The 23,208-nt window shown below is 39.2% G+C and overlaps 1 protein-coding gene across 9 annotated transcripts in view; it reads left to right on the top strand.

Annotated features, from left to right (window-relative positions):
* The window catches only part of AIG1 (androgen induced 1), a 321,002-nt gene that overhangs the window by 42,020 nt on the left and 255,774 nt on the right, over positions 1 to 23,208 (top strand). For all 9 annotated transcript variants that reach the window (XM_040449003.1, XM_040449002.1, XM_040448997.1 and 6 more), the window contains exon 2: positions 15,701 to 15,856. In XM_040449003.1, coding sequence (XP_040304937.1) covers positions 15,701 to 15,856 — 156 coding nt within the window. The remainder of the gene's footprint in view (positions 1 to 15,700; positions 15,857 to 23,208) is intronic.

Here is a 23,208-nt window from a genome sequence, read left to right as displayed (position 1 = left end):
AACAGGCAATATTTGGGTGAATGGAGTAAAATCCATCTCCAAATAGTGGGTAATAAACACTAGTCCAAAAGTGCAGAGGTGGCTGGTCCCGATTGCCGTCAGAGCACCCTGTGGAAAGGAGTGGAGCTGAAGCCCTGGGGCTTTCTGTATTTCAAGGGGCAGGGTGAGCTTACAAAACTGTGTAAGCTAAGATGAAGAGAACAGGTATGTGTTTGCAGTGGCTCCTGAACACTTTGGGCTTAGTTATCTAAGTGACGTATCCCTCCTTTATCCATCCTTTGGAATTTGGGGCTTCTGCCTGGCCAGAGAGCCTTGGACAGAGGCATTCATCCCTACCTGCAAACCCTATTCCGTGCACTGATGGGTGTGCGTAGCGAAATCACAATATAGCCAGGAAAAATAATGCCACTGAAAGAAAGATTTTTCTGATTCTACATTTGGGGAGATTTTACTCAGGATATTTTGAAGCCACAAAAGGAAAGTTGGGCTTTTGTAATGTTGATGAAATATTCTGTCCCCAGCTCAGCATCAATACTGGATTTTTAAAAAAGTAACTGAGGCAGATGTTACATATGCTCTGTGTAAGCGTCTTCACGGACAGTCTGTAAATTTGACATAATTCATTGAATACCTTTAGGTGATATTTTCAATTCAACTCTCGCGTCCAGTGTCAGTTATGCTTGGAAAGATGGATAGATTAGCTCTTAATTGTCCACCAGATTCTCTAGCATTCACCAGTTTGAAACATCAACATTCCACTGCTGCATTCTGATCAAGAGAGCTATTGATTAAAGTCAACATCTTGTGTTATGTTAAGAATGAGGTATATATATTTTTCAGAGTGTCTGAGCATTTTACAACTTTATATGTGCTTTATTTTGAATGTTTGTGTACCCTCCCCCGTTCGTGGGTTGCATCGTGACTCCCAGGGTGATGGATGGTATCAGCAGGTGGGGCTTTGGGGAGGCGATTAAGTCATGAGGCTGGGTGGATGAGACGAATCGCCCTTGTGAAAGAGGCTGCAGAGAGAGGTGAGGTTACCGTGAAAAGATGGCCATCTGGGAGTGAGATTCTCACCAGCACCTTGATCTTGGACTTCCCACCCTCCAGAACCGTGAGAAATAAATTTTTGTAGTTTCCAAGCCAAGTAGCATATGGTATTTCTATCATAGCAGCCCTAACAGACTAAGACAAAGTTACATAAAGCTTTTCCTCCAAACCTCTTCCTTTCCCTTGTCTCCGCCTCCCTCCTTTTCCTTCCAAACCCCCCTCGTTCCCCCTTCCGTCATTACCTACCGGCAATATTGCCATAAACATGTCACTGTTAGCTATTTGGAGAAATTGTGAAAACCACTTGTTAGGAGCAATTTCACTGTGGTTATCGACTAAGACTTTATCACGGGCAAGCAGGGGAAGGCTGCTCTGTACAAGTGCGAACTCTCATGAGCCATAAGTAAGCATTTGATTTTCTACCGGTAAAACCGTGTGGTAATTATTTCAAATAATATTATTGTTCATGATTCTGATTTCAACAAAAAAGCCCTTCTCAGAAAAATCTTTATTCAGAACCCCTTAGAAACTTAAAAACAGTTTTTTCCTAAATTTAGTACGCCCAGAACAAGACAGTTTTCCATAAGGTTGTTTTTCTTAGCTGTCTTTAAAATTTAGTACAAATTTATACTTTCCAGTGTCTAAGAAACAGCTGATTATTTTCATTTGTTATTCTAGTGAGGAAATTATCACTCGTTTTCAAAATTAACGTACTTCATGATGCAACTATTTTCATTTGTTATTCTAGTGAGGAAATTATCACTCTTTTTCAAAACTAACATACTTTATGAAGCAACATAAAATATGCATTTTCTGTGTCCTGAGTTCTTAGAGCTCTTTATTTCTTCTTGAATTTATACTTTTTAATTTCATTTGACTTCCTGATATGTGGTATTGAATTAACTTCTCTCAGGAGCAGTTTCTGGATGAATACTCTTTTTAGAAGCAATGTATGTTTTTATTCACACCTGTTGGAACTTCTCCAGAGGGCTTTGGATTCTCCTGCTTTTTTCCATCTGTAACAAAAGTGATGAGACTAGCTTTATCCCCTTGTGGGGGTGTAAATCAGATTTGTTTATCAAACTGATACGTACTCATCAATTTTTGTATTGTTCTATCCATGTACAGTTTTGGCTATTGATGTTTCCCTCTATTTATTAGCATTTAGTTTTTTTAAATGTTTTGCTTTATTTTTAAAGGAGAGAGAGAGACAGAGCATGAATGGGGAGGAGCGGAGGAGAGAGGGAGACACAGAATCAGAAAGAGGCTCCAGGCTCTAAGCTGTCAGTGCAGAGCCTGATGCGGGGCTCAAACCCACAAACTGAGATCATGACCCGAGCCAAAGCCGGACGCTCAACCGACTGAGCCACCCAGGCACCCCTATTTATTAGCATTTAAACACACACTTTGTTTCTGAGAACACAAATGTGGCAAGGTCAAAAGAAAATGTGTTACTTTAATGTAATTGAAAGGAAAATGTGGGGCGCCTTGGTGGCGCAGTCGGTTAAGCGTCCGACTTCAGCCAGGCCACGATCTCGCGGTCCGGGAGTTCGAGCCCCGCGTCAGGCTCTGGGCTGATGGCTCGGAGCCTGGAGCCTGTTTCCGATTCTGTGTCTCCCTCTCTCTCTGCCCCTCGCCCGTTCATGCTCTGTCTCTCTCTGTCCCAAAAATAAATAAACGTTGAAAAAAAAATTAAAAAAAAAAAAAAAGGAAAATGCAATTGCTTCTATTGCAAGATGCAAGACACTCAGTTACTATTCATTGTTTCATAAACGTATTCTATCTATATTGATATACTTCATTGATAGATTTCTGAAATGTCTCTGATATTTCTTAGGATCAATTGTTTCTTTGTATTTTGACTCCAGTTTCTTTTAACTGTTATTGGGGTGGGGTGCCATAAATTTGCAATAACATAATTGGTGCCTGAAATTCATCCTCACAATATATCTTGTCCTCAACTCTTCTGACTTTTGTCTCGTTCATCCTGGAGCTTGGTACCACAGCCACCCTTGGATCTCATTGTCATCAAGAACAGCTGGACCTCTCTCTGTCCACAAACCACAGTCTCCCATCTTTCATTTTGTTCCCTTGCACCAGACATGCGACCACCCCCACCAAGCGAAGGACTCACCCTCTCTCTCTGTCTCTCTTGACTTCATGTTTTTCTCTGGCCAGTCTACACCCTGGGATCTGTCTTTCATTACTCATCTCCTGATGTCCTCACTGCCCTAGTGTCTAGCTGGGCTTGCCTTGCAGACCCTCAAACCCATGAGGTCCCATTTGTGTGCCCTGTAACCTGGGCACTGAGCACAATTGCAAACAAGTAACACGGCAGTGCACAACAGTGGCAATAGAGCTCTGCCGGCTCCTTTCTCACAGGAAGGTGCTCCTTCCTCAGCACCTGCTAGCCATCCTTCCACCAGTTCCAGGTCAGGCTCCCTGCCACCCTGTTTGGCTGTCTTCGCCACTCTCATTAATTCGGTAATTGGCAAGTGGGTATTAATACTACACCCCACACGTCATGCCAATCTCAAGGGATGCAATATCAAATTAAAGCCAAACCCTACCCTCATTGGCCCACCACAGAGTCAGGTATCTATGAAACAGCGACGCTATTGATGATTTCATTATACTTGAATCAGGTGGTAAAGAAACCAAGATAAGAGGTGACCTGAGCTGTTTCCTGGGAGGTGGGGAGGGAGGTCTAACTCAGCTCTGGGTGGCACTTTATTATCATTGTCTTCTCCTTGTGGCTTTACTGCGTGTGTGTTTCTGGGCTACTATTGTGGATTTTTATTCAGTTCTTTTAGGGCTTTATTTAAGTAATAACATACGTTTTCCGTCTTTTCTGGCTTACTTTTATTGTTAGATGTTATGCTTGAGCGATTCACCTATGTTGATACAGGTAACTCTAGGTAAATTATCTTCACTGCCCTGTATTATTATTCTTTTAACACCTCTCTTTATGTAAGGTTGAGTTTATGCACATTTGGGTTGTTTTCTTTTCTTTCTTTCTTTTCTTTTTCTTTTTTTGTCACTACAAACAATTCTGAAATGAACAGGAAGATCATGACAATGATTTGGTTAAATTTCAACATATATATAAAATTTCACTTTGGCCATTCACTTCAGCCTTCTCTGTCTAACACAAGTATCAGAAATTAGTAGCAAAGTAGACCACCTTGAATGTTCTACCATGTTTGAAATGTTAAGATAATATATTCATTGGTTTGCCTGATTTACTCTCTATAAAAGATGACATAAAACAATTAAATGGCCCCAAGCCAGGAGATAAGACTCACATTGCCAGTCTGAATAATTAAAAGCAAATGTTCTTCCGATTCTCTTGCATTTCATTAGAATAAATGAAACAGTGTTCTCAGTGCTATTAAATATCAATGAAGTCGTGGGGAATTAAATGAGATATGTATTGTTTCTCAGCCCCCGATTCACCCTGTAATACCTGCTCTTCCATAACGGACTAAACTTTTTAAGCATTTCTCCTTCACAGTGAGGATGATGTTAATTAGCGGGTGCTGAAGAGTTACTGCAGGAGGAAGGGGCTTCGCCCACTGGTTCCAGCCGCTGCCCCATTGATCAGCCACGTGGGTAGGAGCACGTCTAATATTGCTTCTCCCCAGCCACAGGCAGGGATGTGCAGGCCCTTGGTGACCATGCCCCTGCAGCCCTCCTAAGGAGGGCACCACACGCTCCAGATCTCCTGCCCCCAGTGGTTGCTTAGCTCCTTCTGTGCACCTGCTCATCAGCTGAGGCTCATCTGCACCTGGGAAGGCTGCCTCCTCTGTACCCAGTGACCGTAGACCAGATCTTGCCCCGGCAACCTAGAGAGCTTTTCCACCATCCAGCAGGCTGCAAACACACCTCCTGCAGTGAGGTCTGAAGCCCATCCTTGGAGAAGAGGCTTCTTCTAAGTTCTTCTTTCCTTAGATAGTATCTCCGAGGCACAGCATACCTTTTAGAGTTCTTGTTACATCTTGTAGTTACTCTCCTTTGATAGCTCAAATATTCTTTATATTAAACTTCTGTCAGTTTTTAAGAAATGAATGAATTCAATTCTAAAACCTAACATAAACTTACAGTTCCGGTTTTCACAGAGCCCGATGCAGTGGATTTCATGAACCATGAGATCGTGACCTGAGCCAATATCAAGAATCCAACGTTTAACTGGCTGAGCCACCCAGGCGCCCCAAGAATAGTTCGTCTTATACACATTAGGCTCTGTACCAGTAAACTTCAAAATGATATAGTAAGCCAGTGAATAGGGTAGAACAATGGCCAAGTTGAGCAATACTGGCTGGGGAGTGAGATCTCTCAAAGCCCCTCAGAAACTTTTGTCTGGAAGATCTGTTTCTGAAGGCAGAAATCAATATCTAGAAACAGGGATCCACCTTCATAACTATGTTAACCATTCAGTTCCCTGCCAAGTAGTTACCTACAACTGCGTAGACATTGCCTTTAGGTAGACTCAGTGTTAGATCAAAATCAATAGATAAATCAATATTTAAAACAGAAACTTCTAAGGACAGGGGCCGTGTCTTTCTTAGGACAGGACCATGTCTTTCTAATTGGTTTAATTAACACAATTTCACCTCTGTGTATATATGTTCTAAAAATAAATCATTCGTTTTATTATATACAGATTATGCACAGGTTTTATATGATTATCTGATTCTGTGTCGTCTAATCAATTAAGATCTAATTTGATCTTAATTCAGGTCAAGGTCCTTTCTAATTTAGCTTTCAAACTTACCTATTCTTTAGTGATTATGCGTGGCACTTAAATCATCTTCTGCTGAAATGAGTTAGTGGGATAAAATACATTTTACAATGCTAGAAAATTTAATGCACTACAGAACAGATTTGTGTTAAGACACACCATTTTTAAATAATTGTTTATTGCTATTATTGTGCTTAAATCTAGATATCACATGTTTAGCAAGTGTGGATTCCACCAAGTTAGAGGTTAGACACTAAGCACATTCTCATTTGAAGTGAGACATACATTTGGTAGTCTGCATTTCTGCATTAGTAGTTCACCAAGTGCTTTGTACATAGTAGTTAATCAATACATATTTGCTAAATAAATCAATGGTGTGTTTAATTCAGGATTCAAAAGGGATTCATGCTAATATTAATAGCTTAAAAAATCTGTAAGCCTACAGAAGTTTTGCGTAGTACATGGGATCAGTGAAGCGCAATGAGAACCCCGAGGGGAATTTTCTGTCATTATTTGCAAATTAGAATAGAGTCTCTGGAAAGGTCCCCGCTGTACTTTTAACGGGTTGTCGCTGGAACATGGTATGATTGTACCCATTACTTTGTGAAGCATATCCAAATGCCTTCTTCAGATGACGGTTCTCCCTGCTTCTTATATATTGAAAGCAATTATGTGATATTGTAATGCATTTTGTTGACAAGCTTTCCTTTCCGAAGCTGCTTATCTAAGTGCATTATTTCTGACTGAAAAACTTATTTTTCTTTCTTTCTGTCTGAGTGGATTGCTTGCCAGTGGTGACTTATGGCCTAGTTCATCGATTTTCAGTAATGAGATAGAGCAGTATGAGGTAAATGTCTGTGTACAGGGGCATGGGTTCTAAATCACATTCAGAAAACCACAGGCGTGATGATGCAGTGAGTCCGTCTCCTCAAAAATGTTTGTGGTGAAGATTCCTTGAAAAACCTTGGGCTTACAGCACATCACTTAAATGGCAGATCTAGACAAATAGACTTACAGTCACCAGAGTGAGAAAGCCATGCTGGTTTGTTCAGGGCAGTAGAGGAAAACTCACCAGCCAGTGCATCTGGTGGGCAGTCTCAGTGGAGGAGGGAGGCAGAGAGAGCCTGTGGGAGTTTTAAATGCATTGATTTCTCCACAGTGGAGCATCCAAACATGTAACTGAGTGCAGCCTCCGTGTAGCTGATGGGCTCCCAGGGCTATAGAATTGCTACAGATATTCACATGTCTGAGGCAAGGAAAGCACTGGAAACAAATGCAAAGGAGATCCTTGCAGAATTCACTCATCTGATTTCATAGTGAGTCACAGTCTCATGGTGCTGAAATAGCTTGGCGATCCCTCTTGATCTTAATAACAAGAAGATGGAATTATAAACCATTAAAAACTAAGATATTGGGACACCTGGGTGGTTCAGTTGGTTGAGTGTCTGACTCTTGATTTTGGCTCAGGTCGTGATTTCGTGGTCATGCGATGGAGCCCCCAGCACCAGGCTCCATGCTGGGCATGAAGCCTGCTTGAGATCTCTCTCTCTCTCTCTCTCTCTCTCTCTCTCCCCCTCTCCCGCTCTCCCTGCCCCTCTCTCACGCACACCCCCCCTCAAAAAAATTAAAAGTAAGATATTTGTGGAACAGAGAGGGAATCCCTTGAATGTTGTGTTTTGTAGCACTGTAATTTTATGGCCCTCATATCCTTTCCACATATCTCGTATCTCCAGACAAATTCACTCTTCATTGAACACAGATATTTCCAGGAATTCTTTCTTCTTTTATCTAAATCTCCCGTTGATTGGTGCTCTCATCCTCATACATGGGACTCCTCCAGACCCTCCCTTATGACACCTCTAAATCTTCCTGCCTTCTTTCCATCTGTTCTTTCTAGTTTTCTTTCATTCCATGATCCATATCACTCCAGTGTCCATTGCTACCCCTCCGAGTTCTGTTGTCTTATTTCTTCTGTAGACCAAGTCTAAATTAACCCTAACATAAGTGGAATCTTCAAACATTATTGTATTCTTTATGTTAACCTTATGAGAATATAGTACAATCAAAATGTGGTACGCGACACATGCATGTCATTAGAAATCTTACTCCCGATGATCAAGATAGTCGTTCTGTGGTCTTTTAAAATTCATATAAACAAAGATTTGCATTTCTTACTTAAAATGCTGCTTTTCCTACTTGGGTGCATTCTTTGTTTTTGCCTGAGGTTGGCCTGTAAAAATTAGCAACTCATTATAGTAATGACATAACTTGATACACCGACTAAAGCTTTGGTGTAATTACATATAATTGAGGACCTTGAAGATGATCTAATGAAATGAAATGAAATGTATTCTAGATAAACCATATCTACTATGTTTGGGAATAAATGGCAGAAGTATAACAAGTGTGCCCTATGCTAGAAACAGAATTGTAATGGTTTAGTGCATTCCAGGAAAAAAAAAAAGAAAATAATATTAAGTTCATTTAATGAATACCACTCATGGGTAAGAAAAGATAAGAATAGGGGCACCTGGGTGGCTCAGGCGGTTGAGCAGCCGACTTCGGCTCAGGTCATGATCTCGCGGTCCGTGAGTTCAAGCCCCGCATCGGGCTCTGTGCTGACCGCTCCGAGCCTGGAACCTGTTTCAGATTCTGTGTCTCCCTCTTTCTCTGACCCTCCCCCGTTCATGCTCTGTCTCTCTCTGTCTCAAAAATAAATAAACGTTAAAAAAAATTAAAAAAAAAAGAAAATATAAGAATATGAATGGAATTGGGGTACATTTCCATACTTGTGGAAGTGAATCCTGAACCTAAAATGACTCAGTAAATAATCTATTATTTCCTGACAGGGAGAGTTGAGGGGGTGGAGAGAAGATGTAGAAGGAATTATTCAACAGTAGAGAACATTCTAGAGGAACAAATACTAGAGTGAGTTCAAAATATCCTGGGCTTTTTTTTTTTCATTCTGATAAATCTCTATTTATATTTCTTGGAGAGATGTGGTACATTTGACCACTTCATTTCTACACGTGACACAAAATAATAAGAGCAGCCAGCCTGCTAAGAACTCAAAGCCAGATGGTGTATATGTGTGTCATGCTGAGTTGATGGTTTGGAAATGCCAGCCCTGCAGAATGGCTGGAGCCAAATAATGCTTCAAGGTAATCGTAATCCTACTTAAAATTCACTTGTGCATCTCCATACAACTTTCACATTCTTAAGTTTATTTAATGAATTTTAAGTTGCAACGGACAACGTGATACGTACAGGCAATAGAGCAAAATGTGTCTCATGTGATTTGTTGGCTGTCAGCTCCAGTCAAATTCTAATAAAGTAGCAGAAATCTGAAGTGTTAGTTTAACAGTATTGTCCGACTGCTTCTTAAATGAGCAAATAACCAAACGTCAGGCCATGCTTCTCCCTAGGGAGCGGTGAGCTGTTCTATATTCTTTAGGGATTATCTTTTAAAAATGAGTCAGTGTGAGTTGAAAACAAAACAAAACTAACAAAACCCAACAATTTCCTGTCTGTCTCCTGATGTATGGAAATGAGGAGAAAAGCATTTTGTGGTACCTCTTTTCCCTGACCTCCGCAGGCTCACTTGGGAGAAGTCTTCCATAGCAATCCAGGTGAGGCAGGGGGCATAGTGTGATCGCAAGCCGGGGAGAGCCCCTGGCAAGGTCTACAGACAGTGACAGGCTAGCAACCAGGCAGTAGTGAAGCGACTGCTGTGTTAGATGATCCCACTGGAGAAGAAGATGAATTGACTGTAGGAGGATATAAGACTTCATAACACCACTAACTTATGAGTTTGACAAACTGTTGTTTTATTTTTACATTTATATTTGCAGAATTGCTGTTGTTTCTCTCCTGTAGAACATGAGCTTCAGTTTCTTCCCTCCTTTTATTTATTTATTTTTTTGCTTTTTTAAGGTTTCCCCTCACCTTTTCTATCTTCATAAAAGCGTCTGTTTCCCAAGAATCATGAGTTATTTGTTATTAAAATATTATTGAACATTAATTGAGTAACTTAGCCCCATAGTAAATCAATTTTTGCTTTTTAAGATGTTATACTTTTTAAATGAATTGACCCTTTCGTCATTATGAAATGTTTCTCTTTATTTTTGGTAGCATTCTTTATCTTGAAAGCTACCTTTTTTTTTAAGTGTATTTATTTATTTCGAGAGAGACATAGAGAGGGAGCGTGCATGTGAGCAGGGGAGTGGCAGAGAGAGGTAGAGAGAGAATTCCAAGCAGGCTCCATGCTGTCAGCGTGGAACCTGACTCGGGGCTCGTTGCCACAAACTGTGAGTTCATGACCTGAGCCAAAATCGAGAGTCTGACGCATAACCAACTGAGCCACCCAGGTGCCCCAAAACCTACTTTTTGTATTGATATAGCTATTCCAGCTTTCTTACAATTAGTGTTTGCATCCATTTTCCTTTAACTAATCTATACATACTTATAGTGCCTTTTCTTTGTGTTTTAAGTACAGTCTGTCAATCTCTGGTATTAATTGGGAGAGTTTAAACCATTTGTATTTAATGTAATTATAGGTATTATTGGGTTAAAGTCTGAGATCTTACTGGTTTTTTCTGTCTGATCTATTCTTTGTTTCTTTTTCCTAATTTTTTACTTCTTTTGGATTACCCTAATATATGTTAATGTTCCATTTTATTTCTAATATGTGCTTATTAGCTGTAATGGACAGAATTTCTAAGTTGGCCCCCAAAGATGCCCCACTCTAACCCTGAGAACCTGTGAATAAATGACATAGAACTTCTCTGATTATGATGTATGGCACAGTTGACCTTAAGAAAAGGACATTACTCATGTGGACTTAATCTTACCACATGAGCCCTTAAAGGCAAAAAGCTTTTTCAGATGGATGACAGAAGAGAGAAAAAGAAGGGAAAGTCAGGGAGATCTGAAGCACAAGAAGAATCTGATATTCTGTTCCTGGACTTGAAGATTGGTGGGCTGGGGGGTGGGGGCGCGGGGTGAGAGCAGGTGCAAGGGTTGGAGAGCAGATCCAAGGAGCTGAGAGTACCTGGCCATCAGTTAACAAGGAAGCATGAACCTCAGTCTTACAGTCAAAAGGGACTGGATTGTACCAACAACCAGAATGATCTTGAAGCTCCTTTCCTTGAGCCTCCAGATAAGAATGCTCCTTAGCCAGGACCTTGATTTTGATGGCATAGGGCCAGACTAACCCACTCGGACTTCTGACCTACAGAATGTGAACAAGTAAATTGATGTTGTTTTAAGCTGCTAAATTTGTGGTAATTTGTTATGTAGCACAGACAACTAATGCATTAGCTGAAGGTCTCCGTTTCACTGTCTTAGTGGTTCCTCTAGGGTTTACGGTATACATCTTATCACCGTCTGCCACCAGATAATATGCCACTTCATATATAGCTAAAAACTTAACAACCTACACCTTCCATTTCTTCTTTCCCTTGTGCTATGTCATAATTGTATTTCTAAATATGTTTAAATCCTCACAGTACGTTCTCATATTTCTGCTTTAACTAGTTATTTATTTTTAAAAGATTAAATAAAACAAAAAATAAATCTTTTATATTTATCCACATATTTATAATTTTTAGCAGTTGTCATTGATTGCTTCATATAGATTTGAAGTTATATCTGGTATCCTGTTTCCCATTTTGTTCACATTTCTTGTAGTGAAAGGCTATTGACGATAACTTCTCTCAGTTTCTGTTTGTCTGAAAAAGTCTTTCACCTTTGAGAGTTTTTCCTCCTTGTAGGACTTTAAGGTCCCTGTTTTCTGGCTTGTGTTGTTTTACATGAGAAAGCTGTGAAATTTCTTATCTTTATTTTTCTGTATGTGATGTCTTTTCCACAGAATTTTCAGCATTTGATTACACTGTACCTTGATGTGGTTTTCTTTGTTTATACTCCATTTGTTTCATTTCTTGGATCTGCACGTTTATAGTTTTCATGAAGACTTCATGAAGTTTTAGAAGAACTTCAGCCATTGTTTCTTCTAATGCTTTTTCTTTTCTTTTCTAATATTTTTTCTACATGACTCTCTTTCCTGCTCCTTTGCAGCTCCAATACACTTATGTTAGACTGCTTAATATTTTCTCACAAGTCACTGATATTCTGTTGATCTTTAAAATCTTTTTCTTTCTCAGATTCATTTTGAATAGTTTATGTTGCTATATACTCAATTTTTAGATTTTTCTTCTGCAGTGTCAAGTTTGCTATTATTTCCACCTAGTGACTTTTAAGTTTCAGGCAGTGTCTTTAATTTTTAGATGTTCAGTTTGGTTCTTTTTTAATGTCTTTTTTTTTTTTTTTGGCTCATTATTTTCATTTAACTTCTTGAACTTATGTTCTTGTCTGCTAGTTCCAATATTTATGTCATTTCTATACCTGTTTTTTTATGTTTATTTATTTTGAGAGAGAAAGCTTGAGCAGGGGAGGGGGAGAGAGAGAAAGGGAGAGAAAGAATCCCAAGCAGGCTACACACTGTCAGTGCAGAACCTACTGCGGGGTTTGAACTCACAAACCATGAGATCATGAGCTGAGCTGAAATCAAGAGTCAGATGCTTAACCAACTGAGCCACCGAGGCATCCCATATATCTGTTTTTACCTAATTAGTTTCCTCTTGATTAAGGATTCTTTTACTTCTTGGAAAGTCCAGTGACTTTTGATTGGATGTTGATAGTGTAATGTTGGCTATTGCTGAATGTCTAGATTTTGCTATATTCCTTTAAAAATTGTAGAATTTTGTTTTTGCAGGTATTTAAGATACTGTATATTGGCTTGCTTTTTTCTGTGATGATTGTTTTTAAGTACTAGTGGGGTGGGTATAAAGTAGCCTTTATTCCAAGGCTATTTTAACATCACTAATTAGGTAATAAACTTCTTAGGTCTCTACTGAATTCTTGTTGTAGTCAATAAGGCCTCTCTGGTCAGAACTTGAATACCTCTCCATTCTGAGTGTTCTCTAAAAATCGTTTAACCTACAGCTTGTGGCAGGTAAAATGAGAAAATGACTCTCAGTGATATTCAACATTGTATAGTCTCCTTCCTTGGGGTTTTGGAAGATTCTGTGAATACAATCAATCCTGCAGTTACATTACTTTATGTGGCAAAAGGACAATTATTCAAAGTGGGTCTGACCTCATCAGGTGAGCCATTTTTTAAAAATGAGAGATTTCTTTGGCTGATTGCAGAGGAAAAAGTTCAATATATGAAAAAGCTGATTTATATATATAGTCCAAATGTCTAGCTGTTTATGGTGGGAAGGCAGCACTGGTAGTAGTTACTTGATCATGGAATTTTAAAATTCACTTAATTCACTTAATTTGGAGATTTTAGTAAATCCTGCTATTACAAGCCAATTTTTAGAACTAAAGGAAACTGAGTTAGAAGGAAAATAACGGAAAGAGACTCACCAGCTGCAGCCCCAAAATATGAAAACCACTCTTTTATACCTTTTATTTTTAAGTTCTTTGGAAATATTTCATAATAGTGAAGTACACAGAGAATAATACAATAAACTTCTATATACCCAAATAATCAACTTAAAATATAAAATATTACTGATACAGTTGAGGTCCTTCCCCAGTCTTATCCTCCTTGGAGAGGTAGTTGAATTCCAAGCTATTAATTCCATGCATTTCTTCATATTTTACTTCATATACATGCATCCTTAAAATTATCTTTGCACTTTTTTGAAATTTATTTTGATGCTGTCAAAATGTAGCATTTTCTTGGTTTCCTTTTTTTGTTTAATGTTTTGTTGTGAGAATGAAAAATTGATATGTACTTAGAACTCCACTATATGGATATAGCACAGTTTGTTTATCCAGTCAAATTGAAACATTAAATCCAAATTTTTGAAGCAATGAATGCAGAAATTAACCTTCACATGCATATGACTAGAACACACGCATGACAGTTTCTCTAGCAAATACTCTCGATAGTGAAGTCATTAGATAATAAAGAATGTACATTTTTAAATCACTAGACATTGACAAGTATTCTTCAAAGGGGTTGTTCCAGTTTGCATTCCTACCATAGGGCTTCTGGTTGTTCTACATCCTTATAAACAGTAGTATTGTCAGAATTAAATTGTGAAAATTATATGGTTGAAAAATGCTATCTCATTGTGGTCTACATTTGTGTTTCCCTAGTAATTGATCATGTAGGGCCCCTTTTACTATGTCCACAGGCCAAATTGGCATGGAGATTATTATTCCCCAGCCTGGCCACTCCAATTTCTCAAAACCCCTTAGGGTCGACATAAAGATCAAACATCTACAGCGATAAGATATGTTATGGAAAGTTTTCCTAAGTGTGAAATTATTCCCTGAGTCATTAAAATTATTTCTGGTCATCACAACATGATTCTTGCCAACATGCTCAGTTATGGCCATCTCAGCTTCTCCTCCTCTGCTTTTTCTTGTTGTAGAAAGCATAACAATAAACCTTAAGTCATTGAAGCTGAAAGGCAGGCTAAGTTATGAGAAGGAATAGAACTTTAGCTAACATTGGCAAATAATGGCAGGATTTGGTCAACTTGGAATAACATGGTAATTGTATTATATGTAAAAATACTGCAGGGTTTTTGTTTATTTGACTAAGGTCAGCAATGGAATCTCCATTATTTGGAATTTTCAAAATGGCTTAGATAAGAATTTGAACAGAGTAATTTGACAATCCAAGTGTGTCAGCGCTATGCTAAATGGAAGCTGGTAATTTTGAGGGTCCTTCTTCCCTTCGTTTTGTGCCTCAATGAGGAACTCATCCACAGAGCTTTCACAGATCCTTTCCACTGCCAAGATGGAAATTTACCAAAAATTTTTTGTTGTTTTCTAAAGAGGTAGTGAATAAAATTGTATCTTTTGCAAATCTGTCATCAGTGAATTATTTCTGGTAGAGGACACCAGAAAACTTACCCTGAATCTACTCTTGGTGCTAAATGGGTTTGATTTTTGAGCCCAGGGAATATATTTTCTGCCCTTTCCATAATTTGAATGATCATTTGCCAAGCTGTATTACAGTATGCTTCCTGCCTCCACCCACAGCTCTGGATCATCGATACTTTTGCTCCCACATTAGGAATTTCACAGATTATTGAATTGTAGTATTTCAATGTCCTCCCCTGAGATAGTCCAAGTTACACGTAGCTGATGTAAGTAATTTAATTTGTAATTTATTTGGGAATGTACAACTGAAAACTTTTTTGGGGAATATGGTATGGGTATCTATGTTTGTATTACTTTGGAAAGATTTTATTTTAGAAGAACAGAAAATCTGAGAAGGAGGTCCTGTCGTTCAGGTTTGACAACAGAAAATCATTCTGTACCAGTTTTGATTATTGCATTCAGTTGATTTCTCTGTGACTCAAGGACTAGAAGCTTTCTACCACTTCCTTTGGTGGAGAACTTTCCAAATTTAGGAGATTAGAGCATTGGAAGTTTTCTTTACATTCAGACAAAAGTGTCTCATTTATTACTCAGGCTACCTTGATTCTTTTCTTTGCACTTCTTAGATGTTTGTTAAACCCTACTAGTCAATGTAATGACCCCACAGATGTGATATTTTAAAATAATAGGCATGTCGTTATGATATTTGATATTTGACACTGCTTTGTATTGGGCCTCTTTAGACATGTACGTGCATGCAGAGTTTGCATTTGTCCCAAGGTGAGCAAAAACAGAAGCAGTGTTTTTAGGATGAATTTTCTCACCTATGATAGCAAGTTGCAAATATCTTATTCTTTTTTTATTTGTAGGGCCAGCTCTGTAAATACGCTTGTGATCATCTCTTATCCTGTGTCATGTTGCAAAGTTGTAGCTTGTTTGCTGTCCTACAGCTGGGGTCTCTTTAGATCTTATGGACTAACACGAGCTGTTGTCTCCCTCCAGGTCATCCAGGCTGTGTTTTTTGGTATTTGCGTGCTGACTGATCTTTCCAGTCTTCTGACTAGAGGAAGTGGGAACCAAGAACAAGAAAGGCAGCTCAAGAAGCTTATCTCGCTCCGGGACTGGATGTTAGCCGTACTGGCCTTTCCTGTCGGGGTTGTGAGTATGATGTACAATGCATTTAACCATAAAAGAAACTTAAAGGGTCTTATTTCAGACTTCTAAGAGAAAAAAAAAAGGGCTCACTTCTAAGAGAAAAAAAAGGGCTCTAGCAGGTGTCTGTATTAGTCTGCTTAGGGCTCCCATTACAAAGCATCACAGACTGGTGGGGGGGGGGGGGCGGGGGGAGAGGGAGGCGCTTAACCAACAGAATTTATTTTCTCACAATTCTAAAGACTCGAAGTCTGAAATCAAGGTGTTCACAGTGTTGACTTTTTTTTTTTTTTCCTGAGACCTCTCTCCTTGGCTTGTACATGGCCTCCTCTCCCTGTGTCCTCACCTGTGTATCCATGTCCTAATCTCCTCTTCCTATAAGGACATCAGCCAGACCGGAGTAGAGCCCATCAATGACCTCATTTGATCTTAATTGCCTCTCTAAAGTCCATTCCTCCAAATATAGTCACTTCTGAGGTACTAGGGGTTAGGACTTAAACATATAAATTCTAGGGAGACACAGTTCAACCCATAACAGCTTCTCTAGCAGCCCAAATTTGAAATGTATGGTCCTTGGGTCTATGACCATTCTAGTGTTTTTGAACTTGAGAGAGGAAGTCAACATTAGCTCATACTGCTTCGTTCACCCAACTGTGCCATTAGCTAATATCATTTAAGTGCATGCTGCTTAATGTTTGGGTCTGTTCTGGCTTCATTGATTTTCATTATTTTCAGTTAGATGCCCTCCAATGCGTGACTTCCTTCACAGGTCTGTTAATCGTCCATTGTCTATACATAAACTGTGTTTCTTTAAAAGGCCAGGGCCCCATGAGATTCTATAGATTGTAACCTGTGGAGAGGCATGAAAAGAGGGACAAAACTCTTACAGATCGCAAATTGTGAAAATAAGGAAGAGTGTGTTACCTAATTCAAATTCAGACCTTTCATTTGACAACAACACAAGGAGATTATTATAATCTGGTCACACTCCTCTGCTCGATCCCTCATCTTTTTCCTTTGAAAACCTAAATGGGTGCTCAGATTGAAACCATCTCACAAATCTCTCAAATTCTGTTACTTAACCCGACAGAATTAGATGCCTTACCTATTGTTTAGTATTTCCTTCTTTGGACTTGACATAGAAAATTCAAATGCTTTCTATCAGAATAGTCATCTAAGAGAAAATTTCCATTGGCACAAAGTATAAAGATTTGTACTCGGTGCATGAAAGAATTATCTAGAATATCCAAGTCTGTGTATTGTTTTGTTTCTTTTTACTGGATTGTTCCCTTGGAATTTCTCTAGGTATGTCATTACCTCTGGAAGTCTTCCTTGGCTAAGAGGAGCACAGTAACACAATACAAAAGTAAATAGGAATACAGTATTAACATTTTCTCTTAGCTCTGCCTCTCTCCCTCCGTTGTGTGGTGCCCAACTGTGTTTCTGGGGATTAAATTGTGCCTCTTGCCACTCTCATCAAAGGCACATTGCATATGCCCTTTAGACATTTTTGACATTACTTTGGCCAGAAACTTTTTGCACCTGCTTAGGACTTGAGATGTTTCTCAGCTTTCAGTGTCCTTCCTGAAGTTAGTCGCGTATGCTTCATGGTTTGTGACAAGAATGGGAGACTTTGTGCTTGCTTATTTGTTTGGTTACATTTGCTGTGTTCCTCTGTTTTCACTAACTTTGTGGTTTTCTCTGTGTTTTGAAAAAGGGAAGAGAAGTAATAGTACCTTTAATTTCACACCTCCTTTTAAACTGAGAAGTCATATCACATTCCGTTGCATTTGTATACACCTTCCCAGGTGGGAAGCTTCACAGAAGAATAATGAATCAGATGAACAGCTTCACTTACTTTTTTAACTCTTATTTTTTGCTGATATTTTATAGTCCATTTTTTACATTCTTTATAATCTTCCCTGTTAATATATGAGTCACTTTCCTTTTTAGAGCCACTAGCCTTTTCTCTTAACTGAACTTTTGAAGTCCCTCTATTATATTTCCCTCTGTCTCTCCCTCCCTTTCTCTCTCTCTCTCTCTCTCTGTCTCTCTGGTATTAGGAAGAGTTTTGGGCAATGTTCTCCAGAAATCTCCAGATGTTTCCCACTGTTTCTTACTCTATCGTTTGAGTTTTTGCATCCAGTTTCCCGGTTTCTCAAACTAATACACAGAAATGCATCCTGAGGAAAAAAACAAACCAAAAAACACAAAAAGAAAAACCAAACCCTGGTAACTAGCTGTTTCCCAGACTCCACTAATTTTATAGCAAAGTCATATTTACAAAGGACATGAATTTGTCTCTTTATTTGCATTTTAATGCAAACTGGGTTTTTTTCATTAAAATAAAATTTTATGGTTTTTCACCTTTCTTTCCCCAACTTTGTTTCCCAGCTTTCCTTTCCAGTGTGCCCTTACCTTTGCTGTGGCTTCACAGGTTTTCCCTTGCCCCTTCTGTGTCTCTCCCATACCCCGTTTGCTCAGTAGGGTCTGGAATTTCAGTGTGGTTTTTATCACTGAACTTTTCTCCCTTGTTAAAATGTGAACCCTCCCTAGAGCAGCGCCACTAGGAATCACTTGAAAAGGTGTCATCTTTACTCTTCTTGTGGCTCCTGGCCTGGGAGGGAGGTGCCCAGCCCAGTGGGTTCATTTCATCGGAAGGATGGGAACAGCACTAATGCCTGGAACCTGATTGACGGACATGTCCTTATACCCGTAGGCATCTATAGTGTGAGAATGCTTATCATGTATGAAAACGATTAATGATAACATTTGTAATTAAACACCTTTTGCCATATTGACTGACACAGAATCCTAAAGGGCAAAGCACCCAAGCACTCACCTGTGCCTGGAGAGCCTTGGGCATGGCTCGAGCTTCTAGGCAGCAAGGTGCGCTCAGCCTCAGCTTAGAACCTGCCTGTGGTCCCCCGAGGCCTCCAGGCTCTGGCTGCCAGGTGATTGCCAGCCTCACAGAATTCCACTCCCTCGTGGCTCCTTCGGGCCCCCACCTTTTGTTTGTCAGCCAGAAGTTTGCAGAGAAAGTAAAGTTATTTTTGCTTCCCGGTGCAGGGCAGAAAGGCAAGGGGCATGATAAGGGGGCAGAGTGGCACCCTGTACTCCGATTTTCCTGAAGAGACCTCTTAGCCCCAAGCTTTTCCTGTTGCTCCCATTATCTCTCTTTCCTTCTCTCTCTCTCTCACCTCAACTGCAACTGTGGCAGCAAGAAAGACATGGGTAGGCTATCTAGGATTCGTATTGTCTCCACTAATGCTTCCTCCAATAACGAGGTTAATTGAGAGCTGACAGTAATTGCTTGATGTGGGCATGAAGCAATAAATACGATTTTTGTGACCCATGGACCTAATGCATCTACTTCATGAACTCTTTCTCTCGGATATATAAAAATAATGAAGCATTCCAATCAAAGATAGTTGGCGTAAAGTTTTGTTTGAGCATAACCTTGAAGAAATTAGGCAGTTGCTTGAGTGAGCCTAGCCTGTATCATCCTGATTTGTGCAGATTCCCATAAATGCAAAGCTGGCCTTGATTAGTAACGCTAATGGCCGGAAACCACCACCACTCCCAAAGCCTTGCAACTCATTTTGCAGGGATAACCCATGGGAGGCTCTTCTTACCATGTGCAGTTTATTTCTGAACCCTGTCACCCTTTTAAAGAAGCATTACAAATAACTCTATGACATTATGTGGTCTGGAAGCACTGAAGTTTATTAGGAGCAATCAAACCAAGAATGTCTTTTGTCTCCTGTGAGTTTGTTGACTTTCGTGCTGGCAGATACTCTTCTAGTTAAGAGAATAGGCTAAGGCTTTCAACCAACCACCAACCAACCAACCAACCAAACAAACATACAAACAAGCAAACAAAAAGATAAAGAGGAAGAGGAGCAACAAAATGAGTATGATGAGTATGAAATGGTTTCTCTCAAAAATTCTAAGTGTGTCTCCAACTGCTATCCAAAGCAGCCCATTTGCTATCCAAAGCAGCCCATTTAATGGCAAAGAACCATCATACATTTCCCATTCATTCAGGTGCGTGCATCCCATTTATCTGCAGCTTCTTAGCTTCTAAGGGACATGGAATCAAATCTCACCACCTCCCCAGTACCTCTTTGTTTCTTCTGTCACTTGACAGAAGGTAGGCTGTCACTAAACTGACCTTGACTGATTGATGGGTAAAGATGAGGATGTCCCTGTCTGTATAGAGGGGGAGTGGATCCAAGCAGGACCTAGAAATTTGGGTTGTTCTAACCAGGGATGGGCATCCAGGGTATCCCCAAGCAAACCAGCATGTGCCAAGATACGATCTTCTAGAATTTGGGCTTTTTACCTGAGTTTAGCCTCAGTTACTTGTTCAGTAACCATTTCTGGTGTTATAAGTATATTCTTGTAAAGACTTGGTGAAGATTTTATATGTACCAACCTAGTCTAGACTCCTTTAAAACTTGTTTTTGCTTGTGATGGGGACTGTGTGGTACCTGCTCCCTTAGGAAATATGGAAAACATAATTAGAAATCTCAAATGCAAACTTAAAGAAAAAGTATCTAGCAGTTATTTTCAAAAAGTGAGTCTTTATTTATTGACATACTAGCTAACTCTGAGCCATTCTTCAGAAAAATTTTGTGAAGCATACAAATTTAGATCATCATATCCCTACAATTTAAAAAACATTGTTTGCCTTTCTGATTTTCAAGTAAGAGATTGGCTTACATGGAAAGCAAACAATTAATATTAATTACTAATATTAATATCTGTTAATGTAACATATAAAGGAAGGGAATTTGATTCTATCTGAGACTGTATGAAGCCAATGCCTTTTCTTCTGTTTTGATATTAAGGGAAAACATTTTTAAAGCGCATTATTTACTTTATTCTACAAACTCTGGATTTAATATAAAAATACACTTAATATCCGCTGATCCTCTCTTTATTAAATTTTCACACAGGTACCTAAAACCAAACTCTTTCCTGTTTTGTTTTGTTTTTTTTCAAGACTTCATTGATGTTTTAAGTTTCTTCAAATGCCCTTTTCCTTTCTCCTCACCTTTGAAGTTAAAAATATAATATCTGCTAGGTCATATTTCATGGTAAAACCCAGTTCATTTGGAGTTGAGGAAATCATGTGCCTTCTCCCTGCACTGAAATGAGTGTGAGTTGGGTTTCCAAAGAGGGAAGATTCACAGATGAGGATTCATTCAAGATCAATAAACAAGGTTAAGTTTTCCCTCCCCTACCAGGAGAAATACTCAGGAGACTATAATCACCTAACCTAGGTGAGTGGTCTTACCTCATTTTTTGGATTGCCTTTTCCAAAGACCAAGGACATAATGTGATTAGACAGATGTATGAGAGGGAACCAGGTTGCTTCTCAACCATCTTAGATATATTTTTTCTCCTCAGTGGAAACCAAAGATTTTTCTGCCTAAGTGACCTATTTGATTTGTACACATTCATGCCAACTCACAGCAGCCAGCTTTCTCAATGCTTGCAAGATAAATTTCTTCCACACAAAAAATAATCACTCCTTAACAATATTTTCTATAGGTGCCCACTTTTAATCACACTACAGTGGAAACCACACATTTATATCCAGAACATTCAAAGGACAGCAGTTCTAGTCAAGTCAATAATGATTTGTGGGTAATGGAGCTTACTAGGTAAGCAGATAGTGCTAAGAGCCAAGATAGCAGGAAGGATGGATCTTGTCCTTCAAGAGTCTCACAGCCTGGAGAAGGTGACTTTATAAGCTATATCAACAAGTAAATTAAAAGAAGGCACGGTGTGTATAAGAGTGCATGGGTCTAAGGTGCAGAAGTAGTCCAGAAGAGGAAGGGATTGATTTTAGTGAGTGGGAGGTCCTGGAAGTCTTCCCAGAAATGATGATATCGGAGCTCTGTTTTGAAGAATGACTACAGACTTATTGGATGTATGAGTTAATGATGCTTTCAGCTGCAAGTAACGGAATACCCACAGCTCTCCACCTGGCTTACTCTTTCAATTCATTCAAGTCTCTGTTCAAATGATTACCTCTCAGAAAAGCTTCCATGAATAATCAATATAATTAGCCTTCCATTACTCTCAGTCTCTTTGCCTTGCTTTATAGTCTCCGTAATGATTACCACTACCTGGCACATTATATGTGTATCCTTTCATTTCTGTAGCATATGTCTCCTCTGACTTGGTACATACCTTATGAGGCCAGGGAGGTTGTGTGTTTGATTTACTGCTGTAACCCAACCATCAGGAGTGATGCCTAAATAATTCAGTATTTATTGAGTGAACATCCATCCATCCAGTTGTGGCTTAAGCAATAAAGATATTTAATATCTCACAAAAGTAGAAACCTGTAAGCAGGTAGTTTCGGGATGGCATTGCTCAGTGTTATCATTTGAGACTTAAGCATTTTTTATTGTTCACTTTTTTATCTCCAGAACGTTGGCTTTTTGTCCTTGGACTTGCCACCTACAGTCTCAAGAGGGTTGGCAAAGCCCCAAACATCACCTCCTTCGGAGCCATGTTCAAGGCAGGATGTGGAAGAAGCTCTTGAGGGAGCTCTCTGCATATGTTTGTCTCTTCATCAGACAAATGAATATTTCCTATAGGCCCCGTCAGCAGACCTCCCCATGAGTTTTGTTGGTTAGAACAGTCACATGGGTGGAACCAGTGGCATGGGAGGCTGGGAGAAGGGAATTCACTTACCATGAGGGCTTAAACTAATTCAGATTGATCTTTATAGGTCGGGCACATTGCTGCCCAAACAAAACCAGGAGTTTCAAGAAATATGATAAGTAACAAATATTGAGAATGGCTATGAAATGTAAACTAAGTAAAAACCAACAGGATTTTAAGTAATTTGTTGTTCATCTATGTATGTTTTTATGAAAAATAGATACAGTCAAACTGATGAGACTAGCATTTTTTTTCCCATTCATTCTCTGCCAGCACCATTTTTTGTACATTCTCATTAGTATTATTATAAACGACTATCAAAATCTGATATTTGAAGAAGTTGTTCTCAAAGAAAGTCCCATATGTTACACAATTGACTAAATCATTTCTGTTCAGTTTCTGAAAGTCCATAGATTTGTACGAGGTGGCCCTACATCAGACCAGCAACCCATATATGCAGAAAACCATGTTCAATGAGTAAAATCTTCCTTTAATAGTCCCGTATAAATTGTAGAGAATGATCATGCACTGGGTGTCATTTCACCAAGTTCCCACTCTCTCTGGGCCAAAGGGCCACAAAAGTATCTCAGGAAATGAAAATACCTTTTTTCCATATTTATATCCATAAGTAAAAAATATATTGGAAGTATGTGATTGAGAAAAGGTAGAATTGA

This window comes from Herpailurus yagouaroundi, unplaced genomic scaffold (genome assembly GCF_014898765.1).
Source record: "Herpailurus yagouaroundi ecotype Mexico unplaced genomic scaffold, PumYag 198, whole genome shotgun sequence".
In the NCBI taxonomy this organism is placed as follows: Eukaryota; Metazoa; Chordata; class Mammalia; order Carnivora; family Felidae; genus Herpailurus; species Herpailurus yagouaroundi.
This window is presented reverse-complemented; position numbering and strand designations above follow the sequence as displayed.